This window comes from Rousettus aegyptiacus, unplaced genomic scaffold (assembly GCF_014176215.1).
Source record: "Rousettus aegyptiacus isolate mRouAeg1 unplaced genomic scaffold, mRouAeg1.p scaffold_m13_p_1, whole genome shotgun sequence".
NCBI lineage: Eukaryota > Metazoa > Chordata > Mammalia > Chiroptera > Pteropodidae > Rousettus > Rousettus aegyptiacus.
Window position 1 is genome coordinate 6,701,521 of NW_023416284.1, and position 19,196 is coordinate 6,720,716.

At 56.1% G+C, this 19,196-nt stretch overlaps 2 protein-coding genes and 1 long non-coding RNA gene across 3 annotated transcripts; 1 reads left to right on the forward strand and 2 right to left on the reverse strand.

Moving 5' to 3' along the window:
* Positions 1 to 7,185: 7,185 nt before the first annotated feature.
* FBXO2 (F-box protein 2) lies at positions 7,186 to 12,947 on the reverse strand. The gene is made up of 6 exons (XM_016149403.2): positions 12,442 to 12,947; positions 9,089 to 9,460; positions 8,535 to 8,664; positions 8,367 to 8,462; positions 7,847 to 7,985; positions 7,186 to 7,627 (listed from the first exon to the last, which is right to left on the reverse strand). Exons 1-6 carry the CDS (start codon positions 12,461 to 12,463, stop codon positions 7,493 to 7,495), a joined length of 894 nt encoding a protein of 297 aa, XP_016004889.2. The 5' UTR covers positions 12,464 to 12,947; the 3' UTR covers positions 7,186 to 7,492.
* A 79-nt stretch (positions 12,948 to 13,026) lies between these two features.
* On the forward strand, positions 13,027 to 18,128 carry FBXO44 (F-box protein 44). The gene is given in 7 exon segments (XM_016149404.2): positions 13,027 to 13,112; positions 14,012 to 14,300; positions 15,454 to 15,580; positions 15,726 to 15,821; positions 15,930 to 16,065; positions 16,995 to 17,127; positions 17,130 to 18,128. Coding segments are annotated over 6 exon segments (798 nt in total). The 5' UTR covers positions 13,027 to 13,112; positions 14,012 to 14,035; the 3' UTR covers positions 17,171 to 18,128.
* LOC118609364 lies at positions 14,347 to 19,160 on the reverse strand. Its single transcript, XR_004953361.1, has 2 exons — positions 18,790 to 19,160; positions 14,347 to 16,184 (listed from the first exon to the last, which is right to left on the reverse strand). It is a non-coding gene; the product is annotated as an uncharacterized LOC118609364 (long non-coding RNA).
* Between the last annotated feature and the right edge of the window lie 36 nt (positions 19,161 to 19,196).

Here is a 19,196-nt window from a genome sequence, read left to right on the forward strand (position 1 = left end):
TCGGCCAGCTCTGCAGTGCAGAACTCATTGGATGAGGAGCCTGCTTTTCAGAGAATAATTCATTTTCCCGGTGTCGGGGAGGAGAGTAATTGATCCAGGGGGCCGACGCCTCCCTCCCGCACTTCCTCCCGGGGACCATCGGATTCCAAATGCAGCCCCGAGACTGTTAGCCGAAGTCATCGCAATAAATAGGAGGGGGCTTCTGCTTTAATATATTGGATTATTCCACTCGGTGGTGACAAAAAACAAGATTTAATTCCCCAAGAAGGCCAGCCGAGAAAATCATTTTCTTTCCTGCTTCTTCTCCTTTTCCTTTTTTTTTTCTTTCTTTTTTTTTTTAATTTTTTTTTTATTTTCAGAGGCATCCTTGTCTCTCTGCAGGCGTCGAGAGCCTCCCTGCACCATCCTCTGTCACAGACGAGGGTCCACCAATCTGGGTCTTCTTCTGCTGTCCTGGAGAAGATTCAGGACCCTCTCCATCCACCCCCATCAATCATGGGTCCCTGAGGACCGAGATTTCGATTCAAATTCAGATGCCACTATGGTGCTTAGCGCATTGATAAATTATGACAATGACCCCGGGAAAAGGCAAGTTAGTGTCACGGCTCCAACTGACAGGCAAGAAACTAGGGAAGCTTCTTTGGCTACAGAAGTAATTTACCTTTCTACTAGTCCTTAGTGAAGTGTCCACTCACTGCCTCCTCCAGGAAGGCCTCCCTGATTAAGGACCAGGTAAGATGGCCCTGCTTTGGGCTCCCAAAATACAGGGGCCGCCCCCTCACAGCCGTTTTACATTGGGGCTGTGGTTGCCCAACTTGTTCATTTTATTTATTTAACAAACTCATAGACATCACTTTCTATACACAGACCCTAATTAAAGTGTTTTACAAATGTTAATTCATTTGATCCTTGTAGCAATCCTATAAGGCAGGACCTAAGATCAGCCCCATTTTGCGGATGAGGAAACTGAGGTTCTACCTGGTTAAGGGACTTGGCCAAGGTCACACAGGCAGGAAGGGTCAGACTGGGAATCCAGATTTGTCTCCCCCCAGTCATCTGCAAGTTCCCAGAGGACAAGGACCTCACTGGGTCACATTGTACCCTCGGACTATAACACGGAAGCTGCTCAGTAAGTGCTTGAACGCTGAGTGCTTTCACATATGAACCACAGGTCACTTTGTGAGGCTGAGCTTAAATGTGTCCTTTGCAGGACACAGAAATTCCGTTGGCTCCAACTGAACTCTGAGGCCCACACCCTCTATCCACCCCACCCCCGAAAGACCGAAACCCCCATGACAGTCACGTTGTGCTGGGAAGCCGTTTGGCGTGGGGGGAACGTCACCTTGGAGTGAGACAGACCTCAGGGGGATTGCGGCCTTGCAAAGTCCTAGCTGTGTGACCTTGAGTGAAACTGCACTTCTCTGAGCCTCGATTTCGTCACAGTCTCTCAAATGGGAAAGATGATAGTATAGTACGCAGGTGTGCTGGGAGGATTAAACAAAACCATGAGCCAGTGGTGCTCCGAACACACACCTCGCGCGTAGTGAGCACACAGTAGGTGTGGAATGTCATGGATGATAAAATGTGGACGATGAGGATATTTTTGCCGTGCTCAGAAAAGAATAAAACCTTATCAATCCAAGTAAATGAGGCAAGCTCTGAGATCTGGATGAAGGAGTGGATTTTTCTTAATAGTAGAGGTAAGATGAGTGAGTTGCCAAGAATTACCAAGAAGGATTTTTCAAATCACACACAATCCATTTGCTTCTGGGAGTTACCAAGATGTGGGAGGGTCTGAAAGAGGGAATTACTGGACCAGAAATAGCACTTGACAAGTGTTTCATTCATTCAGCAAGTGCTATTGAATACCTTCTGTGGGCATGAAGCCACACTGAGTCAGGGAAGCCACACTGAGTCGGGGAAGCCACACGAGTCTGGGAGGGGCAAAAGCTTCGAGGGCCCCTCAGACCCAGGCCTCAGGCCCCAGGCCCTGGACCAGCTCTGCAGGTGACAGCTCTGTCACCTCAACCATTAGATCTGCCTCACAGACTCTTGGCTTCCTCTTCCATAACTTGGGATGACAATGATGAAATGAAGCCCCTCCTCCTAGGGGCCACTGTGGGGAGTTGATAATAAGATAAGGTAGCAAGGGTAAGAGATCAACAAATGTCAGTCCCAGCGGAGCAGCAGTGGGGCTGATCCATTTGGCCTTCCGTCTCGTGCAGAGAACCTGGAGGTGCCGGGAGCTGTGTCTGGAACCGGGAGCTGTGTCTGGAACCGTGGGCACCTCGGCTCCTCCGAGCGGCAAAGCAGGTTGGCAGGTGGGGTTGCAGCTGAGACAAGGAATGGAGCCAAGTGTTTCTATCTCTAATCCACGCTCTTAGCCCTGGACCTCATAGGGCCTCCCTGATTCCTAGGAGAGGAGGGAGGAGGGAAAGCAGGGTGGGGCGCGGGGCAGGGGGCGGAGTCTGGAGACCCCTCCATGCAGGTTCATTTATCAAAGGTGACCCTGGAACCCAGCCCATGAGGCTAAGACAGGTCACAGAGACACCCCCTGAAGGAAGAAAGGCAGGAGACGGTGCCAGGTGACCTGGGACGGAGTTGGGCAAGTGGTCTGGGGTGGGGGGCAGGGTGGGGAGCTCAGAGGGCAAATGCCCAGTACATGCAGGAGACGGGAATTCCCACGGAGCCTCCCTCCGTGTCCCACAAACATCATCTGGGTTCCACGCTCCGCGCAGCCCTCTCCTTGACTCCAGCCCCTCCCCCATCCAGGGGGTTCTTCTTTACATCTAACTGAAATCTTTCCTGCTGTATCACCAACAGACCCCAGAGGAAACACTGGGAGATAGATGCCCCCAGCCCTGCCCACCCCTGTCTGCAGAGCTCCCAGCTCAGGGCTGTTAATCCTTCTGACGATTAATCGGCTTTTGTTGGAGGAGAATGAATACCATCTCATCTTAATCTTCCTCATTATTCTCCTTGTTCAGCTGAATCAACACAAGATTAGGGTTTAATTTATGGGGGAAAAAATAGCTAAGTCATTACTCACCAGGAGATCAGGGTTGGATCTGCCTGGGTGTTCTGCATTCACTACATGCCCAGAGCTCTGTGGAGAGGGGAACGAGCTGGGGGTTCTAGGCCCCAGACCTATTGGGGGCCAGACCCCTGGAGACCACCAGTTCTTCCTAGCCTTATAGGACTTAGATCTCAAAGGATCCAGCCTCCTAAATGTTTCTCAGGAGCCGCTGGCATAAGAGCATCCTCAAAGTGGGGCAGAGAGCCCAACTCCTGCAGACCCGGACTCAGCCCCAAGCAATGGCAAGAAATCAGGCTTTGGGTTCAAATTCCACCTTCTGAGGCCCCTTCCTCTGTGGAGAACTGGGCACGACCAGCTCGTTCTGGGTTCTCCCTGGACAATGTTGCCACCTAGTGGTAATTAGAGGAACTAGTCCTTCCTTCCCTCTTACCTCTAGGTGCACAAATAAACATACCATGTTTACCAAAAAAACAGATTTACAAAGTAAATAAATCAGAAAGGAAGGGGACACCTTTTTTCCATTGCAAAGTGGCTATAGGGCTCCACCAAGAAATCTAAAAGAAAATTCATCTTACCTCCCCTGACCTTTTAACCGCGACAGCCCAGAAACACTTAGCATCCCCCGCTTCTCCTGGGACAATGATGTGCGTAGAAGCCCTGGAGCCCGACGGTCCTTGTCATCTCCAACTCGTTCCACTTTTCTTCACCTCGAAGCCCCTGGCAGTGGCTCTGCTCTGTCCCCTGGCACGTGCCCATCTTCGATCTTGCACAGTGAAGTAGCTAGGACTTGAGCTGGAAACCCAGCCTCGACTGCTTACTCATTGTATGACCCTGGACAAGTCACCCAACATCTCTGAGTCTTAGCTCTTTCATCTATAAAAGAGGCCACCGAACAGGTTAAATGAGCCTGTGGGTTTAGCATATGAATTGGTACCCATGAGGTCTCAACAAACGCTCGTTGTTGTCGCCGTCATCATCATCGTCATCATCATTCATCTCGTTACTCTCGGGAAACTTGGTTTCATCAAGTAGCTTATCAGCTGCTGCTGTCTAACTCCCTGCCTCTGGCTCCTGCTAGACAGAGCAAAATTTTTCCTTAGAGGACATGGATCGCATCCCTGCTTCCTACAGCATTTATACCTTATAAGACTGAACACACAGTAGGTGCTCCGGAAACTCTCAGGATTGCCCGCCTGCATCTCCGCCCTCATGTCAAACCACTGCCGTGCTGGCTGCCTTTCTGATCTGTAAATAAGTTCATTCCCACCTCAGGGCCTTTGCACCTGCTGCTCCCCCAGTGTTGCTCTTTCCCCAGATATCCGCATAGCTACCTTCTCCCCATCATTCATAGGTAACTTAGAGAGGTTCTCCCTGGTCACCTTGACCAAAATAGCACTCCCATCCTCACTCTCTACTTCGTTTACTATACTATAGAGGTCAAACGTCTAAGTGACCAAGTGGCATTACCACCACTTAGTTACGTGGCTTCGGGCAAGTTGCTTAACCTCTTTGTGCTCCGGTTTTCTCATCCGCAAAAAGGAAAGTAATAATAGTTCCCACTTTATATGGTTGTTATGGTGAATCGATATATGTAAAGCTCTTAGAATAGTGCCTGGCATGTATATTAAGTGCTCTGCCATGTCAGTAATTATCTTATTCATTTATTTAGCTGCTCGTGTTTATGTTTCTCCATTAGACCGTGTATTCCAGGATAGCAGAGTCCTTGTCTGTTTTATCCCTTCCTGGCAGATAGTAGGTACTCAATAAATATCAATTGATTCTAAAGGAACTTAGGGGACATGAAAGCTTCTCTCTCCTCAGCAATGTCCCAGTGCCATTGGGCAAAGTGACCAACCTGTCAGCTGTCTCTGGCTTGGATACTCCCGCGCTGTCCAGAAAGGGCCCTGAGGCGCCCCCTGCTGGACAGTGTAGGTTTTCCCGCGAAGGATGCTGGTGTCTGCAGTCCTGGAACTGCAGGGTTCCCAGGGCATCCGGTTCTAGGGTAGAGACAGTGAAGCTGAGGGGTCAAGAGCAGGCTCCCTGGGGATTGGAACCTGTGCTTCTCCAGTTACTCTGTGTGCCATTTGCCAGGAAAGGATCTCATCCTCCGTTTCCTCGTGTGAAGAAGGGGGACAACAATGCCCTCTCTGGGTTACGGAGATGGTGTGACAGGACGTGCCCTGTGCGTGGCGAGCCTTGCAGGCCCACCTCCCCCGGCCCTATCAGCCCTTTCACGACTCAGAGTAGCTGGCTCATCTTCCCAAGCTAAATCCTACCAGTGTATCCGACAGTTCCTCCAGCGACAGACACTAGGGAACGTGGGTCTGGATTGCCCCGTTATCCAAGCCCCTCAGGTCTTCTCTGTGGGCCCTGTGCCCTGGGGAGAGACCACAGCAGCCTCTGGGCAGCAAATCTGGCCTCTGGGCTTCTGGCTCTTTCCTCTGAGAGCAGGCATTTGCCTGGAGGTGGACTTGCTGGGCTTGCACCCTCTTACTCACCCCACCCCCACCTCCCTGGCTTCGGTCTCCCCATTGTGGCCCCAGAGACCGAGGTTTCCCTGAGCCCTCTCCTGCCTCCCTTCACATTTGTTCTTGGCCCTCGCCAATGCCCTTGGCTTTGGCTGCTGGCCACATACACTGCAACTCCTATGTCTCCAGCCCAGAGCCCCAGACCTCTTTCCTGAGTGCCTCGTGAGGAGAGCTCCCCCACCTGCAGCACCTTCCTGCCCCCCAAATTCCTGCCCTGACATCCAGTCTTCACAGGCATTCGGACACGGACTTCTGGCCTCTCATGCCCACTGCACCTCTGTCCAGCCTCCTCTCACAGCCCCAGGGTGGGCTCTGGTCCCCTCCCAACTCATCCCATCTGGCTCCCCACATGCCCAGCCTAGTCCCTCAGCCCAAAGCTTCACATTACCTACTACTCCTTTATTTAAACCTGGGAGCTCACAGGGGTGACCGTCTTCCTTTATGGCCCCTCAACAAACTGGGTACCCAGGGCATCGCTTCAGCTGTCTGATTTGAGACTCAGGTGGGTGTGGATGCTGCCCTTCCCACGAGACTGTGGAATCCCCTAGAAAGGACTAGGGATGCCCAAGGAGCTGGGGTTGTGCCTCCACCTTCAGACTGGGCAGCCGCTGAGCTCAGAGTTTTGCCCCACCCCACCCCACCCTCCCACCCCTGCCAGACTGAGGAGGTCCCCAGAGCAGAGACTGTGCCTCTACCATTAGACTGGAGGCCCCACGGGACTCGGGACAGATCCCTTCCCATGGATCCCTCTCCTTGATGCTGCCAGGCCACTGACTCTTCCTGCGACAAGGAATGTCTTGCTCTCCCCTGTCACTTCAGGGCCCTCCACAGGGCCTGGCCCAGGGTGGGGGCTTCAGCAATTGTGAGTGAATGAATGAATGAACCAATCGACAAATACAGGCAGGCCCCAGCTTAAACCCTGCAACCCCACCTGACCCGCAGGTGGCATCGGGGCTCACAATCAAAGGGAAGCTGGAAGGGCACCAGGATTTTATTGGTCACCATATCAGAGAGGAGAGCAGATGTTCCAAGCCTCGCCACCCCCCAGGGGCCAGCCTTTGGGCTGGCTTGGAAAATGCCCAATGAGACCGGATGCTAATGACTCCCGTCCAGTTCGGCACCGCGGCAGGGACAAGGTGAAGTGGGATCAACCAGAGAGAGAAACCAAGTGGAGCCTTTCCGCGTTCCTCCACCTACGCCTTCCCGGCCCTGCGCCCCAGGTCACAGGCAGCCACCCCTGGGCCCAGAAGAATTTGTACCCCAGATGAGGTGTTACCATCAACCACCATCCTGCCTTCGGAAAGCACTGGGGAAGGGGATCAAGAGAGGCCTGAAGCGCCGCGCCCCCCAACACACACACACACACACACACACACACACACACACGCTCGGTTCTGGCCTCCGGACAGCTCGGGTGTCAGTCAGGCGCCAGGCCCAGTCCGCGCTGCTTGGTCTCACAATCCCAGCCTTTGTCCAGCTGGCCCAGGACTGGCTGCCTCTGCACTGGCCCAATGGGCCCTGGAGACCAGAGCAGCTGGAGCCCCACCAAGGATTTTTCCAGGCCGGGCCAGGGGCCCTCAGGAGACAGAGAGGGATGTAAAGGGAGGGGCGTTCGTTCTCCCATTGGTTCATTCATGTCTTCCTTGGACAAATAATGTTTATTGAACGCCCACCTTGTGGCAGGCACTGTGCTAGGTGCGGGGGATTCAGCGGTGGGCCCAGCCCAGGGCAAAGCCCTCACCCATCTTATTTTCCAGATGCAAACATATGACAACAAAACTCTTCTCTACCCATGTGGGGGCTGGGTTTGGAGTCGGGGCCGGAAGAGGAGTGCGTGGGCTGGCGAAGGTGAGGGCGCTAGGACTAAGGCCTGTCTACCCCAGGCCTCTGCCCCTCCGGGGCAGCTGGGGGAAGCTGGACGGGTCCCTCAGGGCTCCACCCACACGCTGCTGTTGGTCACACGGGCCCCGAACCAGCCCTTCCAGTAGACGGAGTCCTGCCCGCCGTGCTCGAAGCGGACGAAGCGAACGCCGGGCCCGTAGTCGGTGAAGGTGTGGGAGATCTGGGGAGTGAGGGGCACGGTCAAGCTCGGGACTCCAAGTCCCACCCAAGCCACCCCACCCTGGCGCACTGACCCGCCTCCAGACCTCCTCGATTTCTTAGCCCTGGGTCCCTCCACCTCGCCTCTCGGCGCCCTGCCCCGCCCTTGGGGCAGGGTTTCCACAAGCCCCGCCCATCGCGCCCGGGCCCCGCCCCGTCGCCCCAGTGCCTCGGAGCTCACTTCGATCCAGCCCCCATCGTCGCTATCTTGCGGCACCGCCACCTGCCCGCTGCTGAACTCGGCCAGCACGTCCTCGTGCTCGGACAGCAGCTTCACCGTGAGCTCGTACAAACAGCCGGCGTCGCTGCGGCCCGAGTACCTGCCCGGAGGAGCGAGCGCGCGCGGGCTGACCAGACACCCTGGGCCCGGCCTCCTACACAAGGCGACCCTGCTGGCCCTACGACCAGGGTCCCCACTTTACAGATAAGGAGTTTGAGGCCAGAGAAAGAAAGCGACTTGCCCAAGGTCCAAACCCCAGGACTAAATCACAGGTAGATGGTCCAGACCCAAACTTGGGGCCAACGCCAGACCACAAAGACACGTTTTCTTTAGACTGCAGACGGATTAAACGCCACCCCACCCCTCCCCCAAAAAAATTGCCAACATTTACACTCGGGAGAGGAGGCAGAGTTCACCTCCCAGAGACCGAGGGCCGCACGGCTTTAGCTCCCCGAATTCCCAGTTCCCCCGGGCCGCTCACCAGTCCTTCGCCACGATGGCTGGCTGAGTGGTGTCCAGCAGCTCCTCCCAGTAGCCCTCAGCCTGGAGGTCAATGACCTGCGCTTTGCGACACCACCTGCGAGAGGTGGAGTTAGGAGGGAGCGGAAGTCCCCTCTCCCTCCTTCGCCTCCATCCCCCGTCTGCTTACTCGAAGGAGGAGGCGAAGAACTTCTTGACGCTGTCGTCGTGGATGAATTCCGGCCCGCAGTCTCCAGGCAGCTCCTCCACCCTCCAGCCGTCCCCACCGTGCTCCACATCGCACCAGCCCTCCAAGTCCTCTGTAGGAACACGACAGCCCCACTCTGGTCACCCAGTCCCTGCTGAGGGTGCGGCAGCGCTGGCTCCGGCCCCTGTGGTCGAGGCTGGGTGAAACGGTCCTTTAACCGTGCGATGATGGTGGCGTGGAACGGGAGGCATTTCCTGTTTGCCCCAGATTCTCTCTCACTCCTGGGAGAGTCCTGTCTTGCCCCGGCTCACAGAGGGGGGAAGGACCTGGGAAAGAGACTCCCCCCTCTCATCCCCCCAGGGAGCAGGCAGATGAGGAAATAATAATACAGTGATTGTTGGGGCTACTCTGTGCTGGGCATTGTGCCAAGCGCTTTATCTCATTTAACCTTCGAAGCAGGCTAGCCCCGTTTGGCCCATTTTCCAGAAGGGAAAGCTGAGCGCCGCAGCCATGGGATAAGAAGTCCTGACCCTCACCTTCCCCGCATGGGTTGCGCAGCAGGTTGCGTCGCCTCTTGCTCAGGAAGTAAAACTGCTGCCAGTGGTCTCGCTCGTCCTCCGCGCCGCCCTCGGGCACCAGCCCCTCCTGCTGGCACTTGAGCAGCCACAGGGGGGCGCCGTCCACCAGCTCCTTCCAGCGGAGGCACACCAGGCGGCAGGCCTGCACCAGCTCCGCAGCCGGCAGCTCCGCCAGCACGCGCAGCAGCAGCGGCTCCGGCAGCTCATCCAGATACGCGGCTTCCTCCTCCTCCACCTCCTCTGGCTGCTCCTCGCCGGCATTCGCCTCCTCGGCACACGCCTCCTCCTGCTGCTCCTCCGGGCTTGCCTCCTCCGGCTGGGCCACGCTTTCTGCGGGCAGGTGCGTGGGGGAGTGGGGCAGAGTCGTGACTCCCCCTAGACTGTCCCCCTTCACGCCCCAAAACCGTGATGAATCGGGTACCCATCCCCCACCCACACTCGGACAATCCGCAGCTGAGGCCAGTGGAGGAGGCGCAAGGGAATCAGGGCCACAGACCAGCCTCGAGTCCGAAGAGTGACCTCAGAGGCCTGTTTCCCCTGCAGGGCCAGCACATCCCACAGAACTGGGATGAGCTGATAACAGAACTGATACTATTAATAACAAGACGGCCTTACGTTTCACATACGAACTACTTTAATCCTTCCGACCGCCCTCTGACAGCCCTGCTTCCGCCACTTCCTCCCAGACGCCCTCCCGGACTGCCCAGTTACAGCCTCTCTCTGCTGGAGTTCCAGTCCTTCCCAGGTTTGTCCTAGGGTGCGATGGTTTATAAACACCTTTCTTGGGACTAGACTGAGGGCATGAGGACAGAAACCAGGTCTGGGAAACTCACTGCTTCCTTCTCGGTGCCTGGCATCTGGCATCCTGCCTGGCACACTGTCAACAGCCAATGTTTAGTGGGCACTTAGCAAGTGTAGGTACCGTTCTGAGCATTTTAACTTTATCTACTCTTTAGAGCCCATAGCATCTGTCTGAGGTTGTTCCTATCACTGTCCCTATTTCACTGATGAGGGAACTGAGGCACAGAGAGGTGAAACGGCTCAGCATCACACAACGAACAACTGGTTGGAGCCTGGATTTGAACCCAGGCAGGCCTGCCTCCCAGCCGCCTTTAACCACCGCACCTGGATAAAAAATAATTCTTTGAAATACAAGGCACTGCTATGATTTTGATTCTGCAGATGAAAATGCTCAGGGTCAGATGAGAAGTGACTTGCCAAAGGTCACACTGCTAGTATTAGGGCAGGGGCCATGAGGATCTCAGGCCTGTGGGGAAGGGAGAATGGGGGTCTATGACTTGGTGATCGGGGAGGAGGGCTCATTGAAAGAGCCGTGTGTCAAACAGGGAGATGTAATAAATGCTTGGGAAAGGAAGATTTCTTGACTCCTTTTCCTATCATTGGCCCTCAGTTTCCTCATCTGTAAAATGGGGGTAATCCTGGTGCCAGGCCATTCAGACTGTGCTGATGTTCAAATCCCCTGACGGGGGGGCAAGGACATTCCAAATGTCAGGCGGTGAACGGATGTCAGGAGCGGCCGGCTAGACTGCCTTCTGGATCCCAGCCGGCCTCAGCTACGCCATGCAAGCCTTGAGTAAGCAGATGTCAGGTACCCTAGTGTCTCTGGAGGGAGAGGCAGTGAGGAGACAAGGCCACTCCGGGTGATGGAGGAGGCCGCAGCTCTCAGACTGAGGATGGGGGCGTTCCTAAGGGTTGGACCGTGGAAAGTCAAGGTGGTAGTTGAAATAGGCCAGGCACCGGGTCAGGGAACAGGCAGGGAGGGCTTGGACCCACGTCTGACTGCTGCCAGGAGCCCAGCCTGCCAGCCCTTCCCCTCCTCGCATGCAGCATTCTCCCCTCCGCACACAGTCAGACCCTTGAGAGCCAAATCAGGGTTTACCTCTTCAGAGCCCAGAGCACACAGTGAGTCCTCAGTAGATCTTATTGAGTGAACATTATTATTCAGCAAAGCACATTCCCTTCATTATTAGTTTTTTGTTTTGTTTTGTTGCCACGTTTTTATGATGTGGGGCTTTACCCTCTCCCTTCTTTCTGGCTTCTCACGAGTCACATCGCAGAACAATGGGCAGAGAGGAAAATGCCAGGCCTTGAAGCCACATCACCTGCCCATCCTGCTGCCCACAACTCTCTGGGGAACAGAGCCCAGTGTCCTCACCTCTCCACCCCTCCCTCTGCCCTGCCCTGGCCCTGGTGGACACCTGATGCTCTCCCGAAAGGTGCACCTCGCCCAGTCCCCTCTCCTGGCCCCAGGCCTGGCACTTGAGGCCCTAGATCTGATTACAGGCCCCTCACCCCGGCTCAGGCACACACAACTCCCCACATTGTTGCTGTCGGAAAGTTATCTGGCTCCTGGAAGCTGCCTCCAAGGCTGATTCACTCATGTGGATTGGGCCCTGGAGTCCAGGGAATAGCTGGGCCCTGGGAAAAAAAGCAGGAGCCCATCCTGGGGCCATATGAAAGATGTGGCAAGGGGGCCTTGGATTGGGAGTGGGAGCTGAAGGAGCTGGAGTTTGCAGGGCTGGGGGGGTGGGGGGCACTTGGCTACCTGAGTGCGCATCAGCCTGTTCCTTATTGCCTCCCCCCCAAGTAATGCCCACTCTCAGATGAGCCAGCTGAGGAAGGGGCGGGGAGTCTGCAGACAGGACTTGCTCCCACCCTGACTCAGCAGGCAACCCCTACAGGCCCAGCCAGCTGGAGGGATGGGGAGGGGGTTCTCTGGTGCCAGACAAGATGACTGGGCAGTCTCAGAGGGCCCTAGCATGAGCTAGAGCTGGCGTCCCAACTCTCCCTCACTGCTGGCCTGATCCCCACTGGGAATCTGGCCACCAAGATGAAGGTGGCTCCTCCAGACAAGGGAGTCCTGGAGGAAGGCTGGGATGGGGGTGGGGATTCAGGCAACTCAGGAGCCAGAACTGGCAAATGGAAGAAGTTGATGGAAGAAAAAGGCTTGCAAACCTCCTCCATCCCAGATGCGTCCCAGACTCCAGCGCAATAGACCTTCAGGGCGCTGGGAGGCAGGAACATGGGATTACTCCAATGCCCTTTTCTGGATAGAGGGTACCCAGGAATCTTCCCTACCTACCTGTCACCTCCTGAGGCCTCCCACCAGACCAAGATACCAGAGAAATGTTCTCTTCTGCGACTGTCTCAGGGACTTTGCTTGGGTGAAAGTTTGGGGCGCTGAGTGTCGAGCCTCCCCCCTCCTCTGATGCCCCCTCTCTGGAGCACTCGCCTGCCCCGGTCTCCCGTCCCGGGCTGAGCGAGTGGGTTCGGGCGACGGCGGCGGCTACCTGGATCGCCGTCTCCGTCCATCGCAGTCGGGGGCGGTCGCGAGAAGAGGAGGAGCCGGAGCGCTGCGGGGCTGTCGGAGTCCCGCGGCAGCGAAGAGTCCAGGTGCTGCCCGCGTCTGGGTCAGGTCCCGGCCCGCCGCGCCTCTTAAAGGCGCCCTCCTCTGTCCCCGCCCCGCCTTTGGCCCCGCGCCCGGGCGCCCCGCAATACGAAGCAGTGGGCCGGAGGCCTGAGGCTGCAGGTTCCTCGGCGGACCCAGGAGACCGGAAAAGGTCAGGAGTCGGCTTTTTTTCTTTCAATGGGGGGTCCGATTGGAGGCGTCTCCCAGCTCCCTCCTAGGGTGGCTGCTGGGAGGAGGGAGCGAGGGGGCAGGGAAGTCTGGGTCAGGTGGAGGATGCAGGGAGTGCGGCCCAGGCCGAGCGGGGGTGCAGGGATCCTCCCGACACCCCTCCCCCCACCCCCGGGTAATTTTCCTGCTTCGCGGTAGGGGGCGCGTCCCGGGTCCCGCGCGCCTCGGTGCAGCGCGGATGGAGGCGGGCGGTGGAGGCTGGGCCAGCGGGGCCGGGGCGGGGCCTGGCGGGCCGGGGCGGGGCCGCCTCCCTCCGCGATCCCGGGCCCAGGCAGGCTCAGCACCTGCCGCCGAGCGGGATCGTGCGGGGGCGGCAGAGCTCAGGTGACCGACCAGGGTAGGCGCGGGCGGGTCAGGGTCTAGCGGACGGGCTCGGGGGCTCCTGGACGCGCCGCAGTGAGCGGAGGGAGACTCGGGGAGATAAGTCATAGGTTGCGGGGGCTGCGTGGCAGGGCCTCCTGCGGCGCGGGCAGAAACCCGGTCTGGGGTCACCTGGAAGCGCAGGGTTCCGAGCCCCGACCTTGGGGGTTGGGGGAGGGGAATGTTTTAAAGTCACAGCACAGTGGGAGGCCGAAGACGCTCAGGGGGTCCTAGGGCTGCAGCTCAGCCACGGGGATGGGTGCGAAGGCGTAGGAAAGGCCTTTCCCACCGCCCTCTCCTTCTCCACTCCTGGCTAGGGAGACCATTTTCTCTGCGGTCTTGAGTCGCTTGAGTCCTTCGGACCTCCGTCTAAGACAATCATTATTCCCGTCCCCAACATCCCCCTTCCGTCTGTGTTGAGGACGGGAAGGAGAATGGAGAAGGCACAGGACAGGCCGGAGTGTTCTGCAGGTCTGCGCATCGTGACTTTGGGCTGCGTCTGGGTCGGGTCCCGGCCCGCTGCGCTGTCTGTGTGACTTTGAGCAGATCCTGCCACCTCTCTGGGCCTCCCCAGCCTCCTTAAGAGGCTGTTGTGATGTGCCAGTAAGAAAAAAAAAAAATCAGAGCTCACCTCTAACAGCGTCAGCTGTGTCCCAGGCTCCTTGAACCCTCCCCCCAGGAGGTAGGTCCTGTCCCGGCCCCATTTTACAGAGGAGGAAGCTGAGGCTCAGAAAGGCACAGCGACTTTCCTGAGACACTAAAGGGAAGACCTGGGGTGGGAACCTCCACCACCATGGGGTGCTGCAAATACCAGGTCTTGGGGACAGGGCCGGGTCTGTAACTGCGTTTTTCAATAATCACAGGAGAGTGTCGGGAAGCCAGCAGCCATGGCGGTGGGGAACATCAACGAGCTGCCTGAGAACATCCTGCTGGAGCTGTTCACGCACGTGCCCGCCCGCCAGCTGCTGCTGCGCTGCCGCCTGGTCTGCAGCCTCTGGCGCGACCTCATCGACCTTGTGACCCTCTGGAAACGCAAGTGCCTACGGGAGGGCTTCATCACCGAGGACTGGGACCAGCCTGTGGCCGACTGGAAGATCTTCTACTTCCTACGAAGTCTCCACAGGAATCTCCTGCACAACCCATGTGCTGAAGGTGAGGTAGAGGGCGGGTCCGGTGTGCCCCCATCACACACACACAGTCAAAGTACCAGCTGACATTTATTAAGCACTTACCATGAGCCAGGCACTCTTAATGCCTTTAATCCGCACAATCATCCTAAAAGGTAGGTTTTGGTAGTGCATTCATTTTTCAGATTAGCAAACCGAGGCCAAGAGTGGCATTTCTTATTCCACTCTTATGTCCCCAGTGACCTTTCCTAAGAGAGGGAATGTTGGCGAGTTACGACTGCTTATGCCCCAGACACGAAACCAGGAAGTTAGGCATATTTTGTTGGCCTAGTTCCCAGACTCCAGGGCAAGCTAGGCCTGCTAGGACTGTCACAGAGGCTGAAGGGGGCTTTACTAATAGGAGAATGAGAGATCCAGACTTCTTCCACCACATTACAATAACAAGTAAATCAAGACTTCTTCAATCATCCAGAACCCCCTTTTTTCCTTGCTATATTATAACTTGTCAGCTAGACCCTGGGATGGGACGGGAACCTCAGTCTCCATCATATGGCCAGAATCTGTAGCAAAATGATGATAAAACAACTCCAAGCTGTCCAGAGCTTTTAGATGCCTGCCTCACTTGACTCCCCAACAGCCACATTCTTGATCAGCAGTTGGCACACTGTGGTCCATGAGCCACACCTAGCCCAGGAGTTCAAAATAGTTTTCACAGTTTTATAGGATTATGAAAAAACAAAAACAAACAAACAAAAAAAACTATGCAATAGAGATAATATGTAGCCCATAAAACCTAAAATATTTTGACCTTTACAGAAAAAGTTTGCCAGTCCCTGTTCTTGACCCATTTCCAGAGGACAAAGCCAAGGCTCAAAGAGAGAAAGCACCTTGCCTAAGGTCACAGAGCCCACTGTTGGTAGAGCGAGGACTAGCCCCAGCTCTGGCCAGTGTCCGCACGTTCTCCATCAATGAAAGGGTCTGGTCGTTCATATCATCACATGTCTCAGGATTCACGGTAGAAGTCACTGACCATGGTACCTGACACACAGAAAGCACCTAATACGGGGGACGCTATTGATCCACAGTCTTCCACTGCTGAGATGCAGGGAAGAAGGGGCCCTCAGGAGAAGGCGACCGCTGGGGGCTTCCCTCTCATGTGAACTCTGCTTTCCTGCCAGAGGGCTTTGAGTTCTGGAGCCTGGACGTGAATGGGGGTGATGAGTGGAAGGTGGAGGACCTCTCTGGAGACCAGAGGAAGGAATTCCCCAATGACCAGGTCAAGAAATACTTCGTGACTTCTTATTAGTAAGATCCAAGGTCGGGGGGTCTTGGGGTGGGGGGAATCCCAAGTCACTGCACCCTGGGATCTCTCCTGCTCTGCGAGGGCAGTCCTAGCCTCCAGTGCCCTAGTGGTGAGCCCCAGCCCCTCCCACCCTCCACCCACCCCCAGCACCTGCCTCAAGTCCCAGGTGGTGGACCTCAAGGCTGAAGGGTATTGGGAGGAGCTGATGGACACCACACGGCCGGACATCAAGGTCAAGGACTGGTGAGTGCCTGGGGCCAGGGACTGGGGGAGGGGCCTGACTCTGGCACCCCACTCCCACCCTGCCCCCCATCTCCAAGGCCCTATTGGGCCCTCCCTCTCTGCCTGCAGGTTTGCAGCCAAGCCAGACTGCGGGTCCAAGTACCAGCTGTGTGTTCAGCTCCTTTCATCAGCGCATGCACCTCTGGGGACCTTCCAGCCAGACCCAGCAACCATCCAGCAGAAGAGCGATGCCAAGTGGAGGGAGGTGTGTGGGCCAGGAGAAGGGCGGGGGGCACATTGCCCGAGGCAGAGACCGTAGCCACAAGGCCTGGGTTCAGATCCCAACTCTGCTGCTTCCCTCCTGGGCTTCGGCTGCTCCGAGCTCTGAAATACATCAGTGAAATGATGCTGGTAAAGCCATATTCAAAAAAGTTGACTTATTAATTACTAGTATTGGTTATTACTATTATGTAGGCCAGGGGCCAGCAAACGTTTTCTTAAAAGGCTAGATACAAACATTTTAGGCTTTGTGGGCTGTACTGTGTCTGTCACACTATTCAACTCTTCTTCAACTCTGCAGTTGTGTTTTGAAAGCAGCTGCAGCAAGTGGACATAGCTGTGTTCCAATAAAACTTTATTTACAAAAATAGGCAGTGGGCTCCTAGGCCAAAATTTGCCAACTCCAAATCTAGACCAGTGCTGCCCAACAGAACTTTCTGCAGTGATAGAAACGGCCTGTCTGCACTGTCCCGTATGGTAGTCGATAGCTACATGTGACTACTGAAATATAAGAGCCAGTTCCTAATGTGACTGAGAAACTGAATTTTTAATTTCATACAATTTTAGTCAGTTTTAATTAAATAGCCACACTTGTCCAGTGATGACCGTATTGGACATCCTTTGGCAGCTTGCGAAGTTTCCTTCAGTTCTTCTGAGCTGCATTTATTAATCTGTGGGGTGGACCCTCCAAGATTTTACTCCATTTTACAGAGGAGGAAACTGAGGCATAGAGAGGGGAAGTGGTCTGCCCCAAATCAGAGTTAGAACTAGAACTCGGCTCTGCCGACTCCTGGTCCAGCACTAAGCTATTAGCCCCCTCCTCGTCCCCCTGTCCCTGCAGGCAGTGCCACCACCTAAGCCACCCCTCAGGGCAGCTCCCCTGACCTCCCCCTCCCTCCGCCTGCCCCTTCCCAGGTCTCCCACACGTTCTCCAACTACCCACCCGGCGTCCGCTACATCTGGTTTCAGCACGGCGGCGTGGACACTCACTACTGGGCCGGCTGGTACGGACCAAGGGTCACCAACAGCAGCATCACCATTGGGCCCCCCACTGCCCTGATGTCCCCAAGCCCCCATCCACAGAACCCTGACTGGTAAACTTCTCTCAGACAAAGGCTGGGCTCGGGAAGGGGAGGTGGACCAGGCTCCCCCAGAACTCCTAGTTCATCCTTGCCCTCCACTCACCTCTTCTTTATGGAGCCTCTCGGTTACCGTAGCCCCCACATGCTGTGGGCAGCCTGCTCTCCACCCAAGGGCTCAACCTGAATAATGGTGAGCGAGGCCTGTGTAGGCGCTTTTAAGAGAGAGGGTCTCTGAAATTAGAGAGGTACAGGGTGTTCCCACAGACTCCTCCCCCTAACTCCTCTAAGAGTGGGTCTCCAAGCTCAGATGGCAACCTAGATCTATGTTTCTACCTTCCCCTCCCGGACCCTTTCTCCCTTTCTTTTTTTGGGGTCCCTGGAGCAGAGACAGTCAGGAGGACACATGTTGAGCCTGTGGCTGCCCTAGATAGTGCAGATGCTGGGAGGTGACCTATAGCTCAGATAGATCTGAGAGTGGAAGCAGGGCCCTTCTGGCCTGTCCTCTCCCATTCTCTGCTGCCCCCAAGCTCTCACTCTGCCTGCCCACTCAGAGAGGTGGCTTTGGCCCAGCGGCTCAGGCCTGGTCTGAACTGGACAGGCCCGGGGTGCAGTGGGGTCCATGCCAAGTCTGTACTGTTCATATTGTCAGTGAAGCCTCAGAAGCCAGATGGGGGTAGGGGTCTCCAGAAGACCCCTGGAATCCTGTGCACAGTAACCCAGGGCAGGTGGGGGCAGGACCGGGTTCTCATTTTGAGAGCCATGGTTCGTGTGAGCAAAGCATGAGTGGGGTGGGGGGTTCAAGGACCGTCTGTCCCCCTCCATGCCTAGGCCAGGCTCCCTATGGCTTAGAGAGTATTCCAAGCCCCCACCCAGCTCCTGGACCTCCCCTCCCCTCTGCTGGAAGGACAGCAGTGCTCTGATTCTGCCCCTGCTGCATGTGGCCAAATAAAAGGTTTTCCCAGCCCAATTTGTGCCGTGTGGTTTTTTGGAGGAAAGAGAACACCTCATGGGAGGTCCCAGACTTGCAGAAGGTGCAGCATGTGTGGGTTCTGTTCGAGGTACAGAGAGGGGTTGACATTTCAGGAGCAAGACCATTGCAGAACCAGGGCCATGGGACACACCCCTCGATGAGCCGCAAACAGCCCACCCCAGCAGTGCCCAGCACTGCCAGCTTCCTCTGGGGCCTGGCCGCAAGCCTGGGGGTAGGGGCGTGGATATCCGGGGCAGCCCTTGCGTCCACCTCATGCTGGGTCAGCAGGGACATACCGGGCACTTCTTACCGGTGTTTCCAAGAGCTTTGCTGACATTAGATGAAGCCAAGGCATTTAGAACGGTGCCTGGCACATGGTATACAACAAATACTATTTAAATATAGTTATCTCATTCAACAGTGAGCTAGATTAAGGCCTCAGTCAAGGCAGGGACCACCACTCACTAGCTGTATGGCAAGTTAGCAAAGGACACACACCCTTCTTTGCAGATGATACTCCCCAACGAGTTAATGTAACCTGAGCCAGGCACAGCACGTTTTAGTGGCCCGAAGTACCAACCAGATACTTGATTATTACTTGTTGAATGAGGAAAGAAATTAATGAATTTAATGCCAAGAAAAATACACAGATTTTTACCTTTAAGTAAATTAAAGCGTGCCTTGGTCAAGCCCTGGGGAAGTTAGGAGCCGGGGAAGCCACTCTCACTCTTAGCAATCACCCTCCAGGTAGGGCCCGCAGGTCCTTGCTCTTCCGGGGTACGGACTGAGCTAGGAGAAGTGGTCCTTGCAGGGGCGGGGGCTTGGTTAGGAGGAGCCTGGGGCTTTCCCGGAGGCAGAAGGAAGCGAGCAGAAGGGATGGGTCCCGGCCGCCGAGCCTCCTGGTTCGGGAAACGAGGTCCGCCGGTTCCCGTGGCGCGACTCGGGCCCTGAGGACGCAGACCCGCTGTCCCGTGGCCCGCCGTCCGCCCCGCGAGGCCAGGCTCGCGGCCCGCTGAGCCCGAGGGCCGAGGGGCGGGCCAAGCGCGGCGTCCTGCGCCGGCGCAG

What these genes read in the sequence shown, in the direction of transcription:
- FBXO2 (XM_016149403.2), bottom strand. Translation starts at nt 12,463, where the DNA reads ATGGACGGAGACGGCGATCCAG. An exon ending in GGACGGAGACGGCGATCCAG is followed by an intron (nt 9,461 to 12,441) that starts GTAGCCGCCGCC and finishes ACCTGCCCGCAG; the next exon opens with AAAGCGTGGCCCAGCCGGAG. An exon ending in TTCTTCGCCTCCTCCTTCGA is followed by an intron (nt 8,463 to 8,534) that starts GTAAGCAGACGG and finishes CACCTCTCGCAG; the next exon opens with GTGGTGTCGCAAAGCGCAGG.